The sequence below is a fragment of the Corvus cornix genome, chromosome 1 (assembly GCF_000738735.6).
Source record: "Corvus cornix cornix isolate S_Up_H32 chromosome 1, ASM73873v5, whole genome shotgun sequence".
In the NCBI taxonomy this organism is placed as follows: domain Eukaryota; kingdom Metazoa; phylum Chordata; class Aves; order Passeriformes; family Corvidae; genus Corvus; species Corvus cornix.
In genome coordinates, this window is record NC_046332.1 from 33,765,398 (window position 1) to 33,790,818 (window position 25,421).

At 39.7% G+C, this 25,421-nt stretch overlaps 1 protein-coding gene across 16 annotated transcripts in view; it reads left to right on the forward strand.

Moving 5' to 3' along the window:
• DLG2 (discs large MAGUK scaffold protein 2) overlaps positions 1-25,421 on the forward strand; it is a 1,001,253-nt gene that overhangs the window by 166,737 nt on the left and 809,095 nt on the right. For 12 of the 16 annotated variants that reach the window (XM_039562448.1, XM_039562454.1, XM_039562457.1 and 9 more), the window contains one exon: positions 1,337-1,411. The exons of the other annotated variants lie outside the window; for them this stretch is intronic. In XM_039562448.1, coding sequence (XP_039418382.1) covers positions 1,337-1,411 — 75 coding nt within the window. The remainder of the gene's footprint in view (positions 1-1,336; positions 1,412-25,421) is intronic. 16 annotated transcript variants of the gene reach the window in all.

The window sequence follows — 25,421 nt, forward strand, 5'->3', positions numbered from 1 at the left end:
CAGGATATTGCTGCCATGATAGCAGTGACTTTTTCAAATCCTTTTAAACAGGACTTTCTAAACTTTCATCTAAAGGTACAATGCTTCTTGCTTGCTAGCTGATTTTCTGAATATTTCTTAAAGTTGTCAAATTGAAAATGTAAAAGATAACCAGTTTTAAGTTTTGGAGAATACAAAGCTTAAACTGATATCTACATTTTTTCCTTTTTTTTTTTTTTAACTTGTAAAAGTAGTAATGCACTGCTTTACAAATGTTAACTTTTTGGAGATAAAGAACAAAGGACTAGTAGTTCTTAAATTAGGCTCAAAACTGAAAATCGTGTGAAATCTAATCATTAGTGTTTGCAGAGATTGCTCTCCTTTACTCTCAGCATGGGGAAAAGAAAGGTGTAATGTAGTTGTTTGTGATATATCTGGCTTAAATGAAAATAAAAAGAAGAAAGCTTTTTTTCCCATAATACTTCCAGCTTCAGGAAAATACATGGTTACAAGAGTCCTCCAATTCAGGGAGCTAAATAATAATTTGACTCTTATGTGAAATGCTGAGAGTAATGGTGGCAGACACCAGAATTTATTCTGAACTTTTCTTCAGGGACTCTGACCCAATCTGCTGTGCAATTCATTCTGATGGGCTCCCAACCTTGGCTGAAATGTAATTGAATCACAGCAAATGCAAGGGAAATTACAGGAAGATCAGCCTGAAGGCCTGATGGTTGCATCTTGCACTGCCATGTGGAACGTTAGACTTTAAATTAACCCCTCACTCTTTCTGTTCTGCAAAGTTTCAGGGAACTGCAGGAGTCTTGGGTACTTGCTCATGTTCTCCAGGGACCAATCTGGGGAGCAAGCAGAGCATTCTGCTCGGAAAAGAAACATGCCCTAAAAATTTGGGGCATACTTACTCTTCCTAGAAAATAGCCCTGATGGGTGTTTCAGGCTGCATCTATCAATGGTTCAAAGAGGACATTGTGGAAAAATGCAGCCTGTCGTGAAATGGGTGAAAAAAGCCAATCTCTACCTGCTGACTAATGCTCCGCTGTTCTCTGAATGCTCCAGTGTGGAGGGAAGGCAGATGGCAGATGCTTGGGGTTGAGAGTGGATGTATTTTCATCCACATAACCAAGAACTTCAATGGAAAATTAATGGACAACTCATGAGGCCTTTTTGGTCCTGCAAACTGCAGATTATTCTTCCTACATGACAGTGGAAAATGACTTTGTGAGGTGTGCTGCCTCCAAGCAAACTCCTAGATGCTCCCCATGGAATCGAGTCCGTTGCGCCTAGTGATTGCAGCACGTTCTGTGTTGTGTATAATGCCCTTTTCACTTATTTGCAGCAGAGCCATGGCAGATGCCCATCTCACAAATGCTCAGTCGAAACACCTGCCTGGATACCCATTCAGCACTCTACCGTAAGTCTGAGCCTTTTAATACAAAGATTTGAGGGTCTGAATGGTAAGTCTCTGTGCTTGGAGCAGCCCTGGGCGGGGAAATTTTCTGTAATTAATGCATTTGAGAAAGAACAGAAACAAGTCCTAAGTCTAGACCATGCTCCTTGGGAAGCTTAAACTGTTGATGTGTTGGATAGTGGCTTAGCAGTGCTTCTCCAGAAGTTCAGACTCTTCAGGAATTTAATGCATTCAACTTGGAGCAGTGGGGATCAGTGACAAGCATGGTAAAGGGTGATGATGGAGTCCAGCTCAAGGAGTGTGGAGTTACTGTTGATTTCTGTAACTGGGCCCCAGCTGAGTGTGATGACTGGGAGCCATCCAGATGCGGGTGGTGATGCAGGGAAGGGGAGATGCATCTTTTCTTTTCCACATTCTCATGGAAGAAAGACTGATGATTCCAAGTGCTTTACAGACTATTAAGTGGGGAAATTTGCCCAGTATAGGTAACAACAGCTTTTGGGATGATGGATAATGAGTGGAACTTGGTCTGCTGAGGAAATAGAAATTTTATAGGAGATTTCTGCTGTAAATGCTTTCCTCCTCCTGATAATTAGATGACTTCAGTGAGATTTGCTTTTAACTATCAAAGACACAGTAATATTTGAGCAGGAAAAAACCCAATTGCGGTCAAGTTGACAGTGCATTGATTTACATCCTGTCTGAGCATGCATTGTAGATAGAGCCAAATCTTTGGATGCTGGAAGTGAGAGGGCTGACTAACAGAGCTATGATGATTTATTGCAGCTAAGGAGTTGGCAAGATTTTGTTGACATTTTCATTGGCTCTGGACCACAGCATGATGTTAGTCCACAGCTATCAACTTGTCACCTTTTATGAGCAGATGAATGAGAAAAAAATTCAAGTTGTCACTCTCCCTCAGTCTATCTTGCAAGTGGTTGTAAGCTTTGGGGTTTTGGTTGTCTTTATATTATGTTAAAATTATTTATATTATTGTTTATCTGTATGATGAGACCCACTTAAAAATATTGATTGAACAGTTGCGCTAACTAGTTTTTTACCAGATGAGGATCTAGGCCAGTAACTAATTAGAAACTTATTCTACTTGTTAGTTTCCATTCACATAGACTTTGGATTGACTTTGTGGTGTGGTTTATGTTGTTTTGTGTTTATATTAAGAGGGTTGCAGCATGAGCACAAGGTATGGTAGTGTGATGCTTTGAAGACTGGAATTGTGCTGGAATTTGTAGCAAGCCAAGAGCAGTTGCACTCAATGCATCTGACTTTTTACACAGTGGCTTTAAATGCCTTGGGTATTTTTTACAATACTGGTTTCTTAAACCATAAAAAATAAAATCCTTTATCTTGAGTATTCTTTGCTTGTCTTTTGTTAGATATCTGTGCATGCATAGCTAATGTATTGTCACAAAAAATGGTAAACGGAGGATTGAACTTCGCTGTCTTGGTTAGCATGAGAAATTGTCTAAGATCAGAATAACTTCAAGTGTTATTATTTTTAAGCCATTGGAGTGGAAACTTGTTCTGGGACCAATACTAGTTAATATCTTAATCAACAACATAGACAGTGGGATTGAGTGTACCTCCAGCAAATTTGCAGACGACACCAAGCTGAATGGTGCAGTTGATATGCTGGAGGGAGGAGATGCCATCCAGAGGGACTGTCACAGGCTGGAGAGGTGCACCAATGTGAACCTCATTAAGTTTAACAAGGCCAAGTGCGAGGTGCTGCACCTGGGTCAAGATAATCACCAGTGTCAGCACATACTGTGAGATGTGAGATAAATGAATTGAGAACAGCCCTGAGGAGAAGGAACTGGGTGTACTGGTGGATGAGAAACTGGGCATGAGCTGGCAATGTGCGCTCCCAGCCCAGAAAGCCAGTTGTATCCTGGGCTGCATCCAAATCAATGTGGCCAATAGGGCAAGGGAGGGCATTTTGCCCCTCAGCTCTGCTGTGATGAGACCCCATCTAGAATGCTGCATCCAGCTCTGGGATCCAAGCATAAGAAGGATGTGGACCTGTTGGAACAGGTCTAGAGGGGGCCATGGAAATGGTCAGAGGGCTGGAGCACCTCTCCAGTGAAGACAGGCTGAGAGAGCTGGGTCTGTTCAGCCTGGAGAAGAGAGGGCTTCAGGGGACCTTTTTGTGGCCTTTCCCCATTTAAAGGGGGCTTATAAGGAAGATGGGGACAAACGTTTTAAGAGGATCTGTTATGACAGGACAAGGGGTCGTGTTTTTAAGCTGAAAGAGGGTAGATTTAGATTGAACATAAAAAAAGAATTCTTTACTATGAGGTTGGTGAGGCACTGAAACGGGTTGCCCAGAGAAGCTATGGATGTTCCATGCCTAGAAGTGTTCAGGATTAGGCTGGATGAGACTTCAGGCAACCTGCTCTAGTGAAAGGCATTCCTGCCTGTGGCAGAGGTGGGTGGGACTAGATGGTCCTTTAAGGTCTTTTCTAACCCAGACAATTCTGAGTCTGGGTGAAAAAAAACCCCAACTTTCTATTAGAACACAGTTCAACCATTCACTTGGTTGCTATTTTTTTGATTCTAGAGTACAGCATGTGGTCCTTGAGGTAATTGCCTACTTGAAGCTTGTTATTATCTATATTTTTTCTTGATTATAGAAGCTGAATGGAGTGAAGGCAAATAAGTTGTAATTTCCAAGTACCTTCTGCTTCTTCTTTATCAAACAATATTCTATGCAGCCAAACAGATTTTCTGTCTGTCTTATCTGTATCAGATATTTATAGGCACATTTTACTATACTTCAGTAGACTTATTTTCCTGGGAGACTAATGCAGACAGTTGGAGAAAATTAAATCAGATAGAAATTAACTTCTAAGTCGTCAATATTTTTCCCTATCTTTTTTCAGAAGTATTTTTTAACTGACTTGCCTTTATCGCAGAAAAATATCTATGAAACATCAGCATTTTGATAGAAAGCTGATTAATGAAATTAAAACTTTTAGTGACACATCAAAGCATAGTGCCTCCTATAAAAGACTTGTAGGGAAAAGACAAAGCAGACATCTGGCCAGTTGTGACAACTCTATTAGATGATGACAGCATGTGTTTGGGTGTCTCTCAACAGTGGTAGAGGGAACAGTGTCAAACAGTGAAGGAAAAACAAACTGCTAGAAAAGGTACCCTCTTTCATCACTTGTGCTGTCTGTGTCACTGAGGATGCCATGTGTCTGGGCTCTCCTTTTTCAGCATTTTTTATAAAAAGCACTGTGTCCTCTCTTGGGAGTGCCTTTTGCATCTAATGCAAGAACCAGGAGATCTGGCAGCATTGCTGTTATGTAACAGTCTGACTTTTGCCATCCCTAATTTACCGTCCTGTTCGAATTTGTTGATGATTCTTGCAATTAAGATTCTCAATTCTGTTTGGCAACTCACTATCTGCAAAAGAGGCCATAAGTGAATATTGCCTTTCTGTGCCTTCACAATGTCCTTAATTAGATTCATTTTAAGTCTGAGAGTTTTAACCAAGGGAATTACCTAAGGGTGGCTTTGTCTGCACTTGCACTTTTAGTCATGTCTTCCAAAGGACTGTAGTGTTTGATTATAAAATACTCCAAAAGGAGTCCACTGTACTGCTCTCTATCATCCTAAACCTCCCTTTTGCTGCGGCTGCTTGCTAGCTAGATCCATTATATAAAGATAGTGAAGTGTCAGAATCTGCACCTGTGTTGCAAAAACATTTGGGGTTGTCTTTCCTTCTAGCCCACTTGACAGCTTTTCTTGAGCTTGGCATTCGGCATATGCATTCACCTTAGATCACCCTGAAGCATTAATAGGATCCCTCTGCTTTTCCCTGCTGCATTCTCAGCTCTTTGGCCCACTGTTCTAGCCCACGGAAGAAATCCCTTTTGGGCATCATCTACCATGGAGAAGCAGCAGGAAGGAGCAATAAAAGGGGCGTGGGCACAAAAGGTACAGGATCTGGCACATGCCTTAAGCAGAGCCTCATTCAGCATCAGCTGTGCCCTCAATGTGTAGAAGGGGACAGTGACTTTAAGGGAAGGTGAACCTAAGGAAGGGTCCACACAGGGTAAATGCAGCAGCTGTACCTGCTGCCACAGCTCATGGGCTGCAGCTTTACATAGGTGCTACATTCTGCAGAAATTTAGTGAAGGTTTTGGGTGCCAGGCTACTCTGCAGCTGAACTCTCAGTCTTTCTGCCCCTTGATTTGCCTATATCCATAGCACAAGGAGAGCAAATACCATTCCTCTTTGATCCTGCATGCATGTGCAGGATGTTCTTGCTCTATTTACATGGAATAGATCAGTGCACAGAGAATATAGTTACTCCTGCTTTTTCTTTTCCCAGTTCATTGGGAACACCGGAGGGACAGGAATGCACTAATGCCCTGAACAATTCTGAATTTAGCCTGCCTGATCTGACAGTTAACCCATAAACATTCCTGGTTTTAGTAAATCAAGGCTTTTGTATTGAGATTCACTTCACAGGAGTTGTTTTAAAGAAATTCATACTTTTGGAAGATGACTGCCAAGTTAGTTCTGGTGGTTGTGCTCTATGTACAGAATGTTCTGACATGATATGGAGCCAAGCAGAAACATACTGAAACATGCATTTTCTGATTTGGTTTAGGGCTATGAACCTGGAAGAAGTGTTTCTGAAATCAGTCTTGCTTTTGTTAAACACAAAACAAATAAATGTCTCTGTTTGGCAGGAGTTGGCTCTCTCCTGGGACTAGCATTGTGCCTCCTAATGCTGTCCCATCCTCTCCTGTGTAGATGTGCTCTATAAAATAAATAGATTGCTCTGCACTCTAAAAAATAACATTTTGCAGGGGCTCTCTAAGCTTTAAGTCTTTTTCTATTAAACCCCTGTTGGCTAATAAATTTCACTCACAATCTGGGTGGTGTTGAATGTTTTTTGTGGCTAAAGTAAAATATTTGAAAACAGAGCTATTAATACAGCGCTTCTTCTATCTTTCACCTCAGTGCTGATGGCAATGGAAAATTCTAAGTGCTAAAACCCAGCTTTATTTTTAAAGGAGGTATTAAAGTAATGCCATGCATATTTCTGCTGGGTCTCTATATTCCTGCAGATCTTCTTCATTCCTAAGTCTCCTGTACCCCTCCTTGCCCAGTGCTCAATGCAGTTTATTGTCCACTTCTTTAAAAGAACCGGTTAAAAAAGTCTGTCAGTATCCTGCAATGCTGAGTCTGTCACCAACTACCAGCTATGATGCTGCTTTTTAAAACAGCCACTTAAATCCCCCTTTCCCTTGGATAGCTCTCTGATGCTTCCTTCTTGTTTTCATCACCCCTCCCCAGCCTTCCCTAGGGAAAAACATGCTGTTCCTATTGTTGTTGGCAGTAGCTGGAGGTGCTAAAGAGTCTCTCCTGTAATCTGATTTATGGATTCAGTGGGGAAAATTCCAGCTAGAGTAAGGTAGGGTTGGATTAGCAGCAAACCACAGCACATCCCAGCAAGGCAGCAAATGCTTCATGCCTGAGTAGACAGAGGCACAGGCTAGCAGAATATGTGTAAGCAGAAGGGATTAGGCTTAGGAGCAAATTTTGAGAGGGATAAGGCAAAAGAAGCCATTTACTCCTCTATTTTATCACACAGTAGGGAAAAAAGGGAATAGAAGATTTTTTTTTTAAATGGCAATAGCCCTTTGATAAAGAAATATATGTACCTAATTTACAACATATGTGGTCCTTCCTCCCACTGCAATTCCTGTGATCCCAGTGAAACTAGGGAAGGGTTTCAAAATTGCAAAACAAGCTCAGAAACCCTGAAGATAAGTTGATAATACATTTAAAAATTTTCTATGATAAACATTAATCTGCTCAAAACCATTATCTGCAGACTGACCCACATAGCTGCTTGACATCATCATCAGGAAACATTTTGCATGAGTTATTTACAATGAGTAATCTCATTAAGCACACATTATGTATAGGATATTTGCAGTCTTTATTGCTTTGTTTGTTTTATGGAAAGCACCAGGATGTTTCTGCAGCAGTCACAGTTACAGAAGTGTAGCAGTGCATAATTTAGAGCAAAATATTTCTAACTTGGTTATAGAAATTTTGTTTAAGCTGAAACTTAGTATTGATCTTTATGAGAGCAATTACTTAAGGGAACTTTTATGGAAAAGCAAATATAGATTTAACTACTTAAAATCACTGCAACTCATGAGGTTTATGAGCAAAATAATTTAAACACCACTTAATTATCTTCTGGACGCTATTTTAAAATTCTGTTTTAAGTGCTCATTGAGCCAGGCAACATTTTGACAGTGTTACCAAAGTTTAAAACCAATGTGCACATCCAATTTCTATACTATTTATTATTTATTATTCCCAGAGGGAAAGCACTGTTGGAGTACAATCTGTGATAGGCTATACTTAGCTTGGGGGTTATATACCAGGGATATCGCTACTGAAAAGCCACACTCTCCTGACATGGGAAATTCCAAGCTAAGGTCAAACATGAGTGACTCAAACATTCTGGGTTTATGGTGGTATACACAAAACCAAAATTAGCTCCACTCCGTATTTACAACCTGCAATAACCAGAAAATATGGCTATTGTGACTGCTTAGATGTGTTTCTTATCCTAGTAAAGTCAGCAAATTTTTTTTCATTATTTTTCTCTTAGATGTGCTGCAGTATGAAATGAGGTAGTAATTTAATATTTTTTTAGGAAAACAAAAAATTTCATCTTATGATTTAAAAAAGTGTATGTCTGTGTAGCCAACAGGTGAAGAGGAGTTCAAGTGGAAGAGCAGGACTTAGAGTTATAGGTCAGTAACTCATGTCAGGGTATCTGGAAACTATAAGTTAACAAGCAGCCTCGCTTTGCATCATGCTGCAGTAAAAATCTATAGAAGCAACTTGTGGGGGAAGCAGTTGTGGCAGAAAAAAAGAAACTGTGCCTTGTTCAGCAGTATTTGATAGTGATGCTGACAGTGAAATTCATCTGTCCAGATTTATGTCATTGGAGAGCTACAAACACTTTTGAGGGACAGTTCACCTTTACACTGGTATGGATGGATTGGGCTATGGAAGGCTGTGTTTCTCTTGGCTAATGATACAGAAGACCTGGACAGCCAGCTCTGACACAGGTGTCTGAACTGAAGGTGTATCCCCTGGTTTTCTCAGTGTTGCCCAAGTCTGTGGTAAAGAGTTGACGTACAGCAGACACACAGGCACAAGAATTTCCTTTTAGGTACTCCAAACGCAGTTCATTTTAGGTATCCTTTTGGAACCATAGAACCATTAAGCTTGGAAAAGACCTCTAAGATTATGGAGTCCAACTGTTAACCCTGCACTGCTCACCACTAAATCAAGTCACCAAGTGCCACATCCACGTGCCTTTTGAACACTTCCAAGAGTGGTGATTCCACCACTTCCCTGGGCAGCTTGTTCCAATGACTGACCATCCTTTCAGTGAAGAAATTTTTCCTGCTATCCGGACTAAACCTCTCCCGGTGCAATGTGAGTCCATTCTGCCACTTTTTACTCAGGAGAAGAAATTGACCCAGGCCTGGCTACAGCCTCCTTTCAGCAAGCTGTAGAGAACAACAAGGTCCCAGCTCAGCCTCTTTTTCTCCATACTAAACACCTGCAGCTCCCTCAGCTGCCCCTCATCAGACCTGTGCTCTAGACCCTTCCCCAGCTCCGTTGCCCTTCTCTGGACACGCTCCAGCCCCTCAATGTCCTTCTTGTAGTGAGGGGCCCAGAACTGAACACGGGATTTGAGGTGTGGCCTCACCAGTGCCCAGTACAGGGTGAAAATCCCTGCCCTGGTCCTGCTGGCCACACCATCACGGATACAGGCCAGGATGCCATTGGCCATCTTGGCCACCTGGGCACACACTGGCTCATGTTCAGCTATTGTTGACCAACACCTCATGTCCTTTTCTGCTGAGCAGTTTTCTGGCTATTCTGCCCCCAGCCTCTAGCCCTGCATGGGGTTGTTGTGACCCAAGTGCTGAACCCAGCACTTTGCCTTGTTGGACCTTGTACAATTGGCCTCAGCCCACCAATCCAGCCTGTCTGGATCCCTCTGCAGAGCCTTACTACTCTCAATAGATAGGGTACTATTCAATAGAGCTGCTACTGACTGCCAGGCAAGATGCAAATGAAAACGGGATAGGATCTGGGCACAGCCCAAGTTGTGTAGAGGTATTACAACATGTCACAGAATATGGTATTATACCTAATGCCTTTTTCCTTAATACCTTGAAAAAAAAATTCTGTTTAATCATAATAGACCATATGTTTTAGTGGCATTTTCATTGGTACTTTTAGATTGCAAGTCCTATTTTTCATTCAGTACATACATACTGTATAATGTCGTTTGCACTTAAAGGGCTCTGGGAACCTAAAAATCTCTCTTTATCACATAAATGGCTATAAACAGCCATCTTAGAAAATGTGTTCTCCAAAGATTTATTCCTGGAAAGTTCTAAATGTCTCCTGTGAAGTGCTTGGGGGTCCTCCCTTTGACCCTGTTGGTATCACTCATATGCCACTCTAAATAAGGAATGGAATCCTGCCCTGGGACTGGGACAGTTTGTGTGTCAGGGAGGTGTTGCACAGGCATTTCACAAGAAATGAATATAAAAAGCTTCTTTAAATGCTGATAGAAATTACTCTTCCCTGCAGAATACTCATTTGTCTGCTGTTTGGAACATTTTTTTTTAGTTGTGAACAAATGCAAATTAGGATTTATTTGCTTTGTTTGTTTGTTTGTTCTGGGCTCTCTAAGGAAGCAGGGAATATAAATTTCCTGTAAAACATATAATTGATAAGCTGTTACATGTCACAGGAAGACTGTGAATTATAGGTCTAAATGCACTGTGTTTTCAGGGGTTTGCAAGACAGAGCTTCAATTATCCCTGCAAACAGACCTGAATTCTATCATCCCTTCCTGGGATTTGAGCCTTGCCAAAACGCAGAGGTGCTCAGCCCTGTTTGTTGATGACTTTTGGAGATTGTGTATACATCTTTCTGGGTCAGTGACCTTGCATGAATTTTTCTGGGTGGACATCTGCTGTTTCTGCATCAAGACTCACCATCTTATGTGAAGTCGCAGGGATAAATATTTGCTGAAAGTGATTATCATCAATTATGGATTCAGATGCGTCCTGTCAGTCATTCTAATAGTACCTATTCATGTCATCCGCAGTAGGGCCATCTCTTCTCTCCTACCTTGGATGATTCACTGGATTTCCTCAGTGTCTGAGCATCTCAGCATATTAATTTGTTTTCCCAAGATCCTTGTGAAGAAGTTGGGAAAAGCTGTTATCCCCATTTTAAGAACAAGGGTGAGAAGCAGAGAGGTGGAGAACATGACTGCATTGTGTAAGGATACACTGAGCATGTCAGATCTGGAATGAGTGCTGCACTGAGGGTAGTTAACCCAATTAACCCATAGTAAAGCTAATAGTCTATGCATGATATCACATCTTTGTACTTTACTGTGCCATGAAACTGGTCAGCTCTTGAAACAACTTTGGGACTTTGTAACAAAGCAGTGAATGACAGAACAGAACGTTACTCTCCTGTGGAAAGGAAAGGGACATTTTAAAAAATATTCACCATCACAGGTATAACTTCAGGAGGGGGTTTTGCTACATCAGTTTGGTGGCCTGGGCCACCCCTTTGCTTGGTTATTTTGTGAGCTGGGCTCTGGCTGTGGAGCAAGGGGACAGCCACAGTGTGCAGGAGCCACCAGATCTGCAATCTGCTCCACTGTCACTGTCTTTGCTCAGAGCTGAGTTTCAGGGCAGCTTCATTTAGAGGCTACACATTCTCTATTCCTCTGAATTGTTCATAATGTATGGTGGAATCATCTAAAATAGGGTGCTGTAGAATTAAAGAAAAAGCAAGACCTCAGGAAAGTTGAAGCTTTTCCTCCCACAAGTATATACTATGTATATGTATTTTTATACATAGATTTCAGAATCTCCATTTTCGTGCCTCTGGTGTCAGCTCCTGAGTTTACCCCGGTTGTACTGATCTCTGCTGCATAAATAACTCTCTGTGCCTGTCTCCAGTTAATCTAAACCTGTAAGTGTTCACTCCTGTTCTTTTTGCTGTGCCACCTGCCTCTCACTCTGCCATGTTACTCCCTTCTCTGCCACAAGTCTCAAACTTCCTGAGTGAAGCCTGGGTCTTGAAATATTTTGGGAATGGAAGGATGGGTAAGAGAGTGCTCTTCCATGTTTTGGTGCTCTCTTTTCACTCACAGAATAGCTCTCACATTTTCTTCTTCCCTGCCATGTCCTTATTTCTGAGGTACTTAAGGATATTCCTATTTGGATAAACATTTACTATTTTTAAACTGCTTATCCTTGCAGAATAGGTAAGCAGAAAAAGCAAGTCATGAGTGAAGAGCAGTGATTTCTAGCACTGGATAGCCACCTAAAAATACTTAAATGTCCTGTTAGTAGCAGAATGGCAACACTGGATTGAAGGATGGGAGATAAACCTCAGGAGAGGGATCCCAGTCATCTGCTGTTACACGGAACACGATCATGTAAAACCTCAATTGAGAATTTGGAAATTATTTGCTGTCAGACACTTCTAACTTCTGCTGTCATCCTATGCTGGTCTCTGCTACTGCATGAATGTGTAAGATAAAGCACATACCACGCTGTTCAAAGATTGGTCTCAGTAAAAAAGCCAGGTGAATAACTCACCTGAGAATTTGTGGTTACCTGGATTTGCCCTGCTACTGTAAAACAGAACTGAATGTGCTGATCTGTTGCACCTCTGCACAGTGGGCCTTTGATTGTAAGCTCACCCCAGGTCTGCCTGCTAAAGTCAGTTTAGTCACATTTGGCATCAGCAGACTCAGTCACTTTAAATGGTTCATAAAACTTGGGACCGGCCACAGGAGTGAGAACAAAAGTCCCAAAGGACTCTGTACCTCTGCAGATGGTAGAAGTCCACTGTGAGGCTGAGAGAAAAAGTGTGGTAAGATGTCAAATACAGAGTAATATTTCCCTTGGAGTATCTTTCCTGCTTCCAGCAATCAGGAGTTTAATGGCTTCTTAAGTTTGAAGTTACAGATGGGCACTACTTCTGGTAGTATCCTTAAAATAAGAATTGGGTAAGTGGAACAAAACTCTGCTATCAGGTAAGTAAATCTAGATTTACACCAGTGGAACAGGGCAGGCTCTGGTTTTTCCCTCTCTCCCTTGATAGTAAAAGTAATTAAATCTTTAAAATTTGGATCCTCTCCTGTACTTTTTTAAAATAAAGAACTGGTTTGATAAAAAAATCTTGGCATTTACTTTATCAGTCCTTAAGTATAGTAAGGAGGGTTTTACTTATTAGGTATACGCTTCTCAGTTTTCTAGTGTAGTATATATTCTATTTCAGTAATATCTGCTCAGCTATGCATTTTCTCTGCCTCATGTTATGTGCATGAAGGGTGCCTTTAGAGATTTAAGAGGGCGATCTGAGTAATGATTTTTTTCAGCTATCCTTCACAAAATTCAAACTGCCACTAACTTTCTGCAACATCAGTTCTGTGGAAACTCAGCATCTGCTACAATAAAAAATGTGTTTGAGCAGATCTTTCCATTTTTGTCATTTATTTTCTATTGCTTTTTGAGTAGTATTTGTTCCATTGTGGCTGCTACAAAATTTAGAAGCTCTTGTAAAGTTTTTCACAGTATTTCTTTTCCATTTAATGGTAGGTCTTTGGATAAGACCTTCTTTTGTTTCAGCAAAATCAGTGACAAAATTGATTTTGAAGTGGAAGTAGAAAGGTGTCCTCAGTTTATCACCTCCGAAAATGAAAAAATTTGAATTCATAGCATTCACAGCAGTAGTTTACCATATTGCATGTTTATTGGGTTCTTAGATGTGGTTAACTGCTGTTAAGCAGTAAAATCCAAAAAAATTGAGATTATTAAATGGTCTATTTACTAAACCAATCTTGACATCTTTATTCATACACGTCTGATTATGTTACCACTTCCAAATGATATTTTGGATGTGGGGGTTCAGTACTGGGTTTTTTTTTTTTTTTACTTTGTTTAGTAGTGATAACCTACAGAATCAGGACAGCTTTGTTGGGAGAGGGGATTGCTTTGTGTTCTGGTTCATTGGTAATGAACAGAATTGTCAGTTGATTTCTAAGTCCTTGTTGCTGGTGAATTTACATAAAATGTAGTGCATCATGGTTGATCTGAGGCAGGGTGGGATTGGGATAAAGCATACAGGAATTAATCCAGAGGAAATTCTGAGTTCTGGCTTGCTTTCAACAGACCCTAAGGAAAATTGCCCTGTCTGTCCCTTGGCTAGATAGATAGACCAAGCTAGATAGACAAGTACTTGCTGCTTTCCTTGAGATCTCAAATTTCTTTGAGATCTATTCGTGCATACAGTACAGCATAACTGTGGTATGATTTCAAATTCTGTATTTAATTTTCCAGGGTCACCATTAAACACTTTTTATCTTGAAACTGAGAATGGAAGAAAAGTTATTAAAAACCACATTTTTTGTTGTATTAAAAAGCACTCGACAATTTAATTTTTTGTTGTTGTTGGGGAAAAGGGAGACAAGACAGGAGGTGAGAAAAGAGCTCATTATTTTGGGAGCTCAGTTTTTGGGTGAAAACCCAAAACATTGGCATAATAGCATGCTTTATAATTGAAATTTAGAAAAGAAGAACTTCAGAAATCTATGCATTGTAGATGCAGGTTGGAACTATCAGTGTTCAAGGTGGTTTGAACTTTTTTGCTTTAAAATAAATTGACTTAAAAGTATAGAAAAGTAAATGCTAGTTGTTTAAATTTTTTATTCAGTTCTTACTGCTGCAGTCTTTATATCTTTGTTCTTCACTTACTTTTTCTGTTTATTCTTCCTGACTAAAGATACTGTCACACCTGCAGAAGCCTCAAGTTTCTTTTGCTTTCTGAACAGGAGCCAGAAGACCCCAAGTGCCATGAAATTGAAAAGGCTGGGGAATAAAAACCAGAAACTTGTTCCCATCTGTATTCCCTACCCAGGATGAGCCCCCATGAAACACCCTCTCAAACTGCCAGTCTAGCAGACATGGATACATCATGGGACTATGAAGTCCTGGATCCACATAAGCAATTTAGTGACTGAAATGCATCTTGGACAAAATTTAAGTTTTCAGCTCCAAGTAGGCAGGTCAGAAAGCCCATGGCCATTCCCATCCCTCCCTTCCCCCCTGCTTATATGTCTCCAAGATTTCAGACCCCAGGCTCTCCCATCCTTTGTGCTGAAGCTTCCTTAATCTCTCCACTAGCCACATTTTGCAGGGAGGATGGAGACTTCCTCTGGCTGAATGTTATTTGTTGCTGGTGGTCATTGCACTCTCCAGAGTGAAGCTTGTGCTGAGCTCTGAATTTCCCTTCACAAGAATGCAGTGATACTGAGAGGGTCCCAACTTTCATCCATCTTTTGAGGGAAAAGAATGAAGCAATCTTCCCTACCAAAAGGGCAGTTTAGCCATGGAAGTAGGGTTGAGATATTTTGGCAATGTATCTTGATTTCTTTTAGGAGCATTGGTCAAGCAGGCACTTGCAGTAGGATGCAGGCACTTGCAGTAGGTTACAAGGAATTTAAAAAATAACTATCTCCTTTCTTGATTGCACTTCCCCCTGCTGCTAGCCAACATGCTGCTTTTTCTAAATTTTGTTATTTGTAATTTTCATGAACTGCATTGAAGGAACCAGTACCTAAGGGCCTTATCAGGCAGCTCTTAGGATCACCACACTTTATGGATCTGCAGCCATTTCTATTGTGCTCTTCTCAAGGTGTGGCAGAAGTGTTGATGACAATATGACAATGTTGGTGTCACCATCTTACAGGCACCAAGCCGCCCCTGACTGTAGAATGTAATATAATGTACTAAGTGCAATAAAAAGTTAAGCAGAGGTGATGCTCATGGACTTAAGTTACTATTTTTTTTCTGAGTGTATTTGCTAGGATTTTTCTTAAGATACATTACATACAAAGAAAGGTGCAAAACTCCACCTTCAAGGACAAGCTGGGTGAGCAGGAAGAAACTGAGTTGGGATGGAGCCTAATGCCTTGTGCAAAGCTGCAGGACCTTTGCCTAAGCCTTTGCAGATGGACATTCCTATGCTAATTTATAGAAGAAAAATTCAAGAACTACAGTAGTTAAACTACACTGCTCAGTCCAATCAGGGCAGAAAGTTAGGAAAGGTAGGTAGTTTAAAATAATTTTGGAGGCTCAGCAAACTCCTAACATGAAATTTAACTGGCATTGGCAAAAATAGTCTATTTTATACTGACTGATCATCTTCATTTGACAGGTTGGCTGTGAGAAAAGATTTAGGTGTCACTGTGAGTAGCTCATGAATTAGATTTCAATTCCTTTTAAAATAATTGAATAAATACCCGGAGATGAAATCAGTAAAGTCTAGAGGATAATAGAAGTTTGGGTAAACAAACAGCATGATTTTTATAGAGAACAAATCATACAAGACACACTTAATTGCTTGTTTTGATAGAATTGCTAAATTATTAGCTGCTGCTTGTATTTTTTGGAGATAGACTTTCAAAAACATCGAGAGCAGTTAGGTACCCAACTCTTGCTGGTTTTAAGGGTTTGCTACATTATGTCCTGAAGTTGTAAAGAAAAGTTCATGCTAATTGGCTTGTTGGAGTTTAGTCTTGCTACATGACTTCTTAGACCCCTGGGAGTGACTGTGCCCAGATGGATATATACGAGTTGTGTAAGGATGCTGGCACTGCTTCCAGCACCAATATTATATGCAGACTTGCTTTATATTTTCATTAATGACTGAGAAGTTCAGCACACAGCAGCATGCCAAGGAAATGTAAAGGCCAAAAATTCAGGAAGCCGTGAACATTAATATGATAATATGGTCCTGTAGAACAAAACTCTCATCTGAAATACCTCATCAATCCCCCCGAAAACCAAAACCTAAAGTAGAACTTTTCATGACAGCAACAGGTCTTAAATAGTTCTGGTGGGAAATTCCACATACCACCTAAAGAACAGAGACTGGACCACTCTTGACAAAGAGTGGTGCTCTGAAAATATTCCATTAAGCTGCCCAGTTTTCTGAATTCTTTCAAATGATCTAGTTGTTCTGTGGACCGAAGCAAATTTGGAGGTCACTAATGCAGATAGATCTAAGACAGATAATAGTAGCATTCACATCACCCTCCTAAAACAGATCTTTTTTACTGGGAGATTGAAGAGAAGCCAGTAATTTGGACAAAAAAATGCTAATCAGTTAGATCACCTCACCTGTCAGAACTCATTGGAACTAAATATGGACACTTTTTCTGCCACTGTATAATTGGAAACTCTCCAAAGGTGGCATATATTGTATCTGTTCCACTGGAAAAAAGTTGAATTATAGTGGATATTTTTGCTAGTAATCTAGAAGGAAGTGAGATAGTGAAGCTAAAGGAAATGGCAGGAAGCAAATTTGGCTGAAGTTAGCAATATCTGATTCAAAACAGATGTCCTCTGGCAGCCAGTGGTCAAGACTGGGAAAGAAATGAAAGGAAAGCAAAAAGGGGTGATTCTGTGATACTCTATGGGGAAGCAGGAATTGTGTTGAAGAGGGAGATAGGAATGCACTGGGACCAATCTATCAGATATACTTACAGTGGCAACATAGGGAATGAGGTGGAGAAAATAGGAAGCCCTTGAATGACAAGGGTAGGAGGCAAATCTCTATTCAATGAGTGACTAGTGAAAAAGCTTCTGTGGAAGTGCATCAAGAACTGGGTTTGACTGCTTGACAACCACCCAGGAGTTAAAGGAAAAAAAAAAGGGAGATACTTGTAAAAAATCATATTTAGCAGCTCTCTAGGAGCTAATTAAAAAAAAAAACCAACACAACCTTCCTCACCACTACCACCCCCACCAAATATTTAGGCCGTGTCTTCTGTAGGTAGAATTACCTAGTTTTGGTAGAATTAAAATAGACTAAATCATGAACTTAATGTAGTCAGTGTGAAAATGCGTAATACCACAAAGAAAAAATGGAGCATGAAACACCTTTAAGGCTGAACTTCCGACATTGAGTTTGATGTCTTATTCCATGCTTTTAGTCAAGGGAAAATTAAAGAACTTATGGAGGGGGAGGGGAAAATAAAATTTTATTTTAAATGAGTAAAAACAAACTAATCTTCTCTATCAGTATCATCTTCTTAATGAGCTGAATTTTGAAGATGATGTTTATCAGCTGCCAATCACTGAGATAGAAAATGTAAACCTAAGTCAGAATCATCCAGAAAAATATGTATTAGCTAGAAAAGTGGCCTGAAAGGATAAATTAAAAGTAAATATTTCCACCCTGTGTTTATGTAACAAAAAAAAAAAAAAAAGAAGAAGAAAAATACAGGACATAAACCAGGGTTTCTTATAAATTCAAATATATATATATATATATATATATATATTTGAGTAGTCATTGTTCACTTAAAGCCCCTTGTTTTCAGGATTCTGTTAGTTGATACTTAATTTCACTGAGATTAGAATGGAATGCCTTTTAGTGGCCCTGGTGTGTCTGAGATATTGCTGCTGAAGGGCTCAGGGGAGATAGGATGTAGCTGTCTTCAACAGAGGTTCTTGAGTTGTGGAAGGGTACCTGAATACATGGAAATGACTAAAGACACATGGGACTATGCAGGTGAATCCCACCTTTTATTGGCAGGAATTAGTCCAGAATTAGCCAGCAGCACAAGAACACTGTGTGGCTTTACACAGTTGTCTTTCATTTTGTTACTGTGGATAACTCAGTATCCCCATCAAACATTGTCAGCTCCCTGTTATCCTCATTTTCAGGTGATTTCTAAGTATTTTGAATTGCATAGCTGCCAACAGAGATTCTAAACAGACTTCACTGAAATCTATCCTCTACTGCAAAACAGTGCCTTTTATTACTAATCTTTATTTTCAGTTCTTGTCAAGCTGTTAAATCATTGGAGGATCTGTCCTCCTACTCCCTGAGAGCATAGTTTATTTAAGAGACTTCTGTAAAGGATGGTTTTCATTTTTTTTGGAAATCCAAGCAGAATAACCAAGCTCATCTGTGTGATTGTTGTCTCATTTGAATGGAGACACTTCAAAAGTCTGTGAACAATGTCTGGGATATGTTAAATCCAGCTCAATTTTTCCTGGTTTGCCCCATCTTTGTACTCCATCTGCTAATTTATTCACTTGTATAGTTTCTACCATTTTTTTTTTACAGAACAGAACACAGATTAAATACTTTGTAATTCCTTAGATCAGTCTGAAACCTATTAAAAAGTTGATGCCATGGCATCAATTTACCTGTTTGCAGTCCCCTATCACTAAGGATCAATTAAGTGATGGGTTGATCCTTGATGATTAATATTTTACTCCATCATATTTGTTCCTTCAGAACTTTTGGCCTTCAGGACTTGCTACTATGCATTTTATATTTACTAACAGCACTTCAATTTAGAATAGTTCTTCTTAATTTGTAAAGAAATATGCAATGGGTAGTGAAGAGTTTTGGAAAAACCATTAATGCTTATCACAGGCAATCATAATTCAACACTTATGAGATTTGTTGGGGTTTTTTGGTAATAATTAAAGGTCAAATAGTTTTCAATTTTCTTACTGAATAAAGGCCAATATGAAAAAAAACCCAAAAAACTCCAAACCCCAAGAACAACAGAAAAAGCAGGCACAAAAACGAAGACAGAATAATCCTTGGAGCATATATATATATATAAAAAGAAGTAGTGAATAGCCACCTCATGGAATTAAAGGCTGTGGAAGATCAAAGAAGAGAGGGTAAAGTTATGACAGAAAATAGATTTGTAGAATACATGCTTATGTTGTTTGCTGTGAATGTGCATGTTCAGTCTACCAGGGTTAATTGCACATATCCATATCCCAAGGATGATGAAAGCACAATTAAATGGCACTGTTGCTTTTTAGTGAGTGCTCTGCCATGCTAGAAAACTTTGATTTTCTATTCCTTTCCATGATTGTACCTTTTATTGAAAAACACTTTGAAGCATGAGAGCTACATATGCAATTTGCACATTCAGACATTCACTGAGTTACTCTTACACTCTTGGGATCCTGAAAACCCCTTCAACCTCTCCACTCTGATGTATACAAATTATGTCCACCCTGTAAGACAACATAATTTTCTTCTGTCTATTCATGTGCTGAACGCTTCATGCAAAATGCACATGTGCGTTATGCCAGAATACATTGAAGTTACAACATCATTCTTGAAATCACAGAATCACAGGATTGTTAGGGTTGGAAGGGACCTCTGGAGACCATCCAGTCCAACCCCCCTGCCAAGGCAGGGTCACCTAGAGCAGGTGACACAGGAACACATCCAGCGGGGTTTGACTATCCCCAGAGAAGGAGACTCCACAGCCTCCCTTGGCACCTTTTCCAGTGCTCTGCCATCCTCACTGTTAAGGAAGTTCTTCCTTGTGCTGAGGTGGAACTTGTGTTTTAGTTTATGGCTATCAGCCTCTTTGAAATTGTTATTTTACTAAAAGGGTTAAAATCATAAGTGCATAAAGCCTGTTTCTGCCTGTAGGTATAGAGAAAGGGCCTCGGTAGAGCAGGTTTTATGGTAACACATGGTTTTCTGGCTGCCAGCCCAGTGCTCTTATACAAATTGGTGTTTTGTTGGGAGGAGAGGCTCATTTTCCTCAGATGTTTTGTCAGTCATTAATTTGAAACCCTCCCTGTTTGGAAATGCTGCAGAATGTTCAGTGAGGCCTGAGCACATGTAAAGCTGTGATCCCACTTACTGATCCCGTTGTTCCTACATGCAGGTTTGGTCTAGGCCCTCTCGAAAGGCACCTCTCCAACTTCAGCTCTTTCATTCCTGCCTCTTATGTTTGTCCAGGTTATAGACCAACTTTTAATTGAAAAATGATTTTGTTTCTATTTATGTAGGTGGTCCCATGCCTTAAGTTGAGGAGGTGTGAACTCCTCTGTTACCCTGCATTTGGGCTGACCTAATGAAAAGGGAACTGAGGATACTCTGAAGATTGCTGAACTGTTTCAAAGATGCTTCACTTCACTGCAGGAGGAATTCACTGGATTCCTAAGGCAAAAAACCTGCCTTACGAATGAAAGGAGAAAAGATAGCAAGATGATAGAATCATAGATTCCTTAAGGTTGGAAAAGGCCTCAAGAGTCCTTAAGTCTTTGACCAAATACCATCATGCCCGATGTTGTATCATGAAGTGCCACGTTTGCTTTTTTTTTTAACACTTCCAGGGGTGAAGAAAATATGATAGGGAGGAAGAAAGCAGAAAAACCATGAGTGTATGAAGTGTAATCCTGCTTCTGTTACTTGATGCTGCTGCATCTACGGCTTAGCAAGTATTAGTTTAATGACTGCGTGAAGACTATATTTTACCTTGGATTTTATTGTGCTAGCCTCCCACTGACATTTCCACACCAGGATGTATTGCTTCATAACTTGATCTGGGAAAGGTCATTAAAAATAGTTGTGGTCCTTTTTCATGGAGGTTTTCAATGCTTTGATGAAAAGGATGTGCCTGCTAACAAGCCCATTAATGCTAAACATGCCCATTGCAGAGCATTCTGATGGGTCTCTTGTATATGGACAACTAAGCTGCTGAAGTGTAAAATAGATTGTAACTCTGGAGTTACAGGTATTTTAAATATAGATTGAACTCAAAATTGAATGTCAACAGGAAATGTTGCTGTTTACAGATGTGAAATACTGGTGCATTAGTAAAGTTTTGGAGCTTTTTTATACCTTAAGAGTCATTATACAGAAGTAAATCTCTCTATGTGGACTTATTTATGATAAAAAAATCATAGAAAATTTGGATAGAGTGAAGCAGAGATCAAATACTGGATCTATCACAGAGTCGGACTGGGAAAAGTGTGCTTTTATTAACAAGGAAACTTTTTCTGGCCCATTTATTTGCAGATAACACCTTCTTGATGGCAAATAAAAGAGAAAGAAATGGAAGCATCAATGCTGAAGATATTGAGACTAGTCCCCAAATAAATTCTATTACCACTCAAAAGCTCATTAGATAAAAATGCAAAAATAAGTTGTGACTTCCAACATTCTTATGTATGAATAGTTCTTGGCTTTTTCTCCTTTCTGAAATTTTCATGGTTGCATGATTCCCCAATATTGTTACCAGAATTGAAAACTTAGGTAAGAGTAATATTTCGGATTTATCTAATGGTGGGTCTTGTACAACTTCATTTGGAATCCATTCCTGGTTCTGATATACATCACAGGCCTGACAGTTCTCCCCAGTTACTCAGCCAACATTTCTCCTTGCCTGGTTCCCAAATCCCCACTTATATCCTTTTCATTGCCATGCATTCCATACCAGGTAGTTGATAATTATATCTGTTAAGCCTTATTTACATGCTATTTAGAGATGAATCTGTGTGTGCATGTGAATGTGGGATTCTCTCTCTTTTTTTTTTTAAATTTTTTAATTGCCTTGTTGATTTTTTTGTGTGTGTGTTCTTGTGTGTTCCTGGTGGGCAATGAACTTAGATAGGAGGTGGTTTTATTAATAACAGAATGGGTTATATCTATTAGTTACCTCATGATTTTCCATGAAGGAGAATGCTTTAGAAATAAATATATTTCTATTAATTAACTTATTTGTTTCTGGGGAATTTCTCCAGAGATTAATAACATTGACCATTTAGTTTATTTTTGCTTTGTTTTTTAATTATTTTAAAATTGGTAATGTCTTTTTGGAATGCTGGATGCTTGAATCTAATCTTCTGCCTGTGAAGAAGTCAGCCACTTTTTGGTGACAGTCCAGAAAGTGTGTACTGTGAGAACTCAGTCCAAATTGTGTATTCTATTTTATATCAGTGTCTCACATTGACATTTATATGTAAACAGTGTAGTGAAAGAATCTGAAGTGTTTCTTAAAAGATAAGATCATTACTTACACTATGTTGAAAAAAAAATTATTGCAGCACATTTGAGCCTTAATGGTCAGATTCCATCCATTTTATAGAGAAGGACATGGCACTATTGTGGTGGTCAGCATAGCTAAACCACTGAATAGGTAATCTCTTGTGTAGGTTGCATAACGAAATTCTCTTTAAGTATTTTACTCAGTTTCCTAAGAAATGTCAAGCCCTGAAATGAATACCAGAGCGTATGCTGGCATGGACACATAACCAACACTAGTCAAGAGATCTTGAAGAAGTGCCAAGGAGAAGTCTAAGAGATTAGGTAAACACAGCAAAACTTATCTGACAAACAGAAAGGGTCTTTTCATTGTTAGCAGAATCATTTGATCCACATTTCCTGGAATGGCAGTAATACCCTTTACACATTCCATGCAGAGTACTCAGGAGACATTGTAAATACTTGTAAAAAATGTGGTACATGTATATAGGACAAAGTGAATTTAAGTGAAACCCATACACATTGGTAGAGGCAGGATTAGACCTATTGACTCCTGGGTCTCATTTCCATGCTTCAATACTGGAAACCACTCTTCCTTAAGGATATCAGACTGCTGAAACCTTATGGAGTGCTTTCTAAGCTTCCCTAACCTCTCTGTGGGTGAAGTAGTTTCAGGAGTTCTGCTCATTCTCTTGAAAGTAAAGTAATTGAAGTTTTCAAACTTTAGATTAGCCACTTAATGTACCATGATCCTTGAAGAGCAAACCAACTACACATTCTGTCCTGCTCTTCCCTAACTTATTAGAGAGCCACTCTGGGTTTCAAGAACAGAACACTAACTTCTGCCAGGGAAAACAAAGTGGGGAGTTCAAAGGGATTGAAAGATGAGAGCTTACTTATCACTAGCCAGGAAATATAAAATGAAAGCCAAAATCTATTTGTGACTGGAAGTAAAATAGAGCTTTCCTTATCCTCTTTACCTGTTCTCCCAAAGACTATCAAAACAGTATTACACAGTAGTAAACCAGCTGTGGTTGACCATATTTGTATTTCCTGAATAGTCATTACTGCTCTGTGTAAAAGTTTTGCTTCTTATTGGTCTGGGAAGTGCTCTCTGGTCTGGTCTAGTCAACAAGAGAAGATGGCAGAACATTCTCCCAGCCATATGAGGAGAAAGAATTGTTTGACAAAAGGCGCAATGCTGTTCTTCTCAGTAGGAGGCAGGCAGTGCATGTGCTCTATTTTTCCCATAGGAAGATACCATTAGTTTCAGTAAGTTGCTTGGGAGCATAGGTTCTCATTCAGAGGGGGGGTTGGAAACTCAGGATCTTCATGTCTCAGCTCTTTTTTAGTACCCATGCATTTCTCTGCATTTGTGATCATATTTATTATAAAACAAGGGGTTGAAAAAGTTCTTAGTTACAGGTTTTTATGTCTGTTCCATTCTGATTAGCCTGTAAGTCTTGCACTGCCCAGCAGCCATGTAGAGCAGGAGTTGCTATCCAAACACATGTGATCTTGAGTTTCCCTCACTACAGTGCTCCCATCACAGAGAATTCTTCAGTGGGTGTTTTGAAAAACCTGCTGGGTTTGCTTCTAGACAGTTTAGAAAGGGAAAATGAGGGGGCAGTTGAGGTGAATGTACCTTACCTGCCAGAAAGGAATTATTTAGGCTCTAGTTCCAGGAGGAGAGATGCCAGATTTGAATCTCAGTCTAAGCTGGACTTCTAGGAGAAGCCTAAATCTCAGAGAGTGAGAGCGTTTGAATACAGACTTTAGAGGACAGATTGCTTATTCTGGTTTTCTCTTGCTCAGCATATTGGCTGCTGTGATTCCTAACCTCAGCTGCTTCACTTGTCCTGATCCCAGCTTGTGGATTAAGTGTCTGGTTCTGGGAAATCTTTGGCCTACCACCATGGATGTGGTAATGGTGTGTGTCACCAGTCACTTTCTTGTCCACAGGTACCTGTATGGAGCTTCTCCTACTAAACCAGCAGACATAACAGAAGAGTGCCAAAAGTAAAACTCAACACAACTCAAAATAGTTCTGTATGTCAGTAGATCCATACATTATTTATCCATGCTTGAATTTTAATGAAGAGGAATGCCATTTACTCATTAGTTTAGAAGCCAAAAATACCCACCACTTATATGTTGACTCTGGGCTGTCTTCTGTTCCAGATACTACATTTTTCTTCCATTTCCCAGACAGAAGATATTAAATGTCAGTGTTTGACAGGCATTATTTTTGTTCCTGTAGCAGTAAGTAATGCAGATCAGCAGTTACTGTAAGGGTTGACTGGGATCCAGGTAGAAGGTTCTTATTTATAGCCCCACTCTGTGATATAGTGCAATGAGTTGCAACACAGTGCAATGTGATACTAGAAGTTTCTAGCCTCAATGTCCAGCCAGGGTGCTACAGAAGGGCTCAGGTTTGAAGACAATGTTTAGGCTGACAGACCATTACTCTGCTATGTTGTCTGGTGAGTAGGAAAGACTCAAGAAGCTTCTTCCCTGAGAAAAAGATGATGAGTATCTGTGTAAAGTGCATTGCAGATGGTCATGGATAATCTTTTTCTGGATGAAATAAATGACAATATTTTCTTTGTCTTCGTTTAGATCAGGCTACATTCTGGCTTCATTTCTTATTAGGGTCATTCAGAGTACAGTTACTTTAGGGCATCTGGGCCAGTTCACTCTGCACCAAGAAAATGGCAATGATTTTCCATGGGGCAGTACACCCTGATTTATTTAGCACAGGAGAAGAAATTGTACAGATAGAAAAGTATTCTAAGGTGAGGCTGCAATACCTTTGCACAATAAGCTATCTTTTCTTAATCAGACTCGCATGACTTTTGACAAGCTGAATGTTTCATTTTTAAAAATGGAAACAATCTGTTGTGGGTAAAATAGGCTTGCTAAAGGTGGAAAAGTCTTCTTCTTTCTATCTTCAGACTAAGTTGAAAGAGGAAGAAGATACACCTGTGATTTCTTTTTATCTTCATAGTAGAACATCACAGACTGCCAGAGTCGTTGTCATTATTTTGTATGTAGATATATA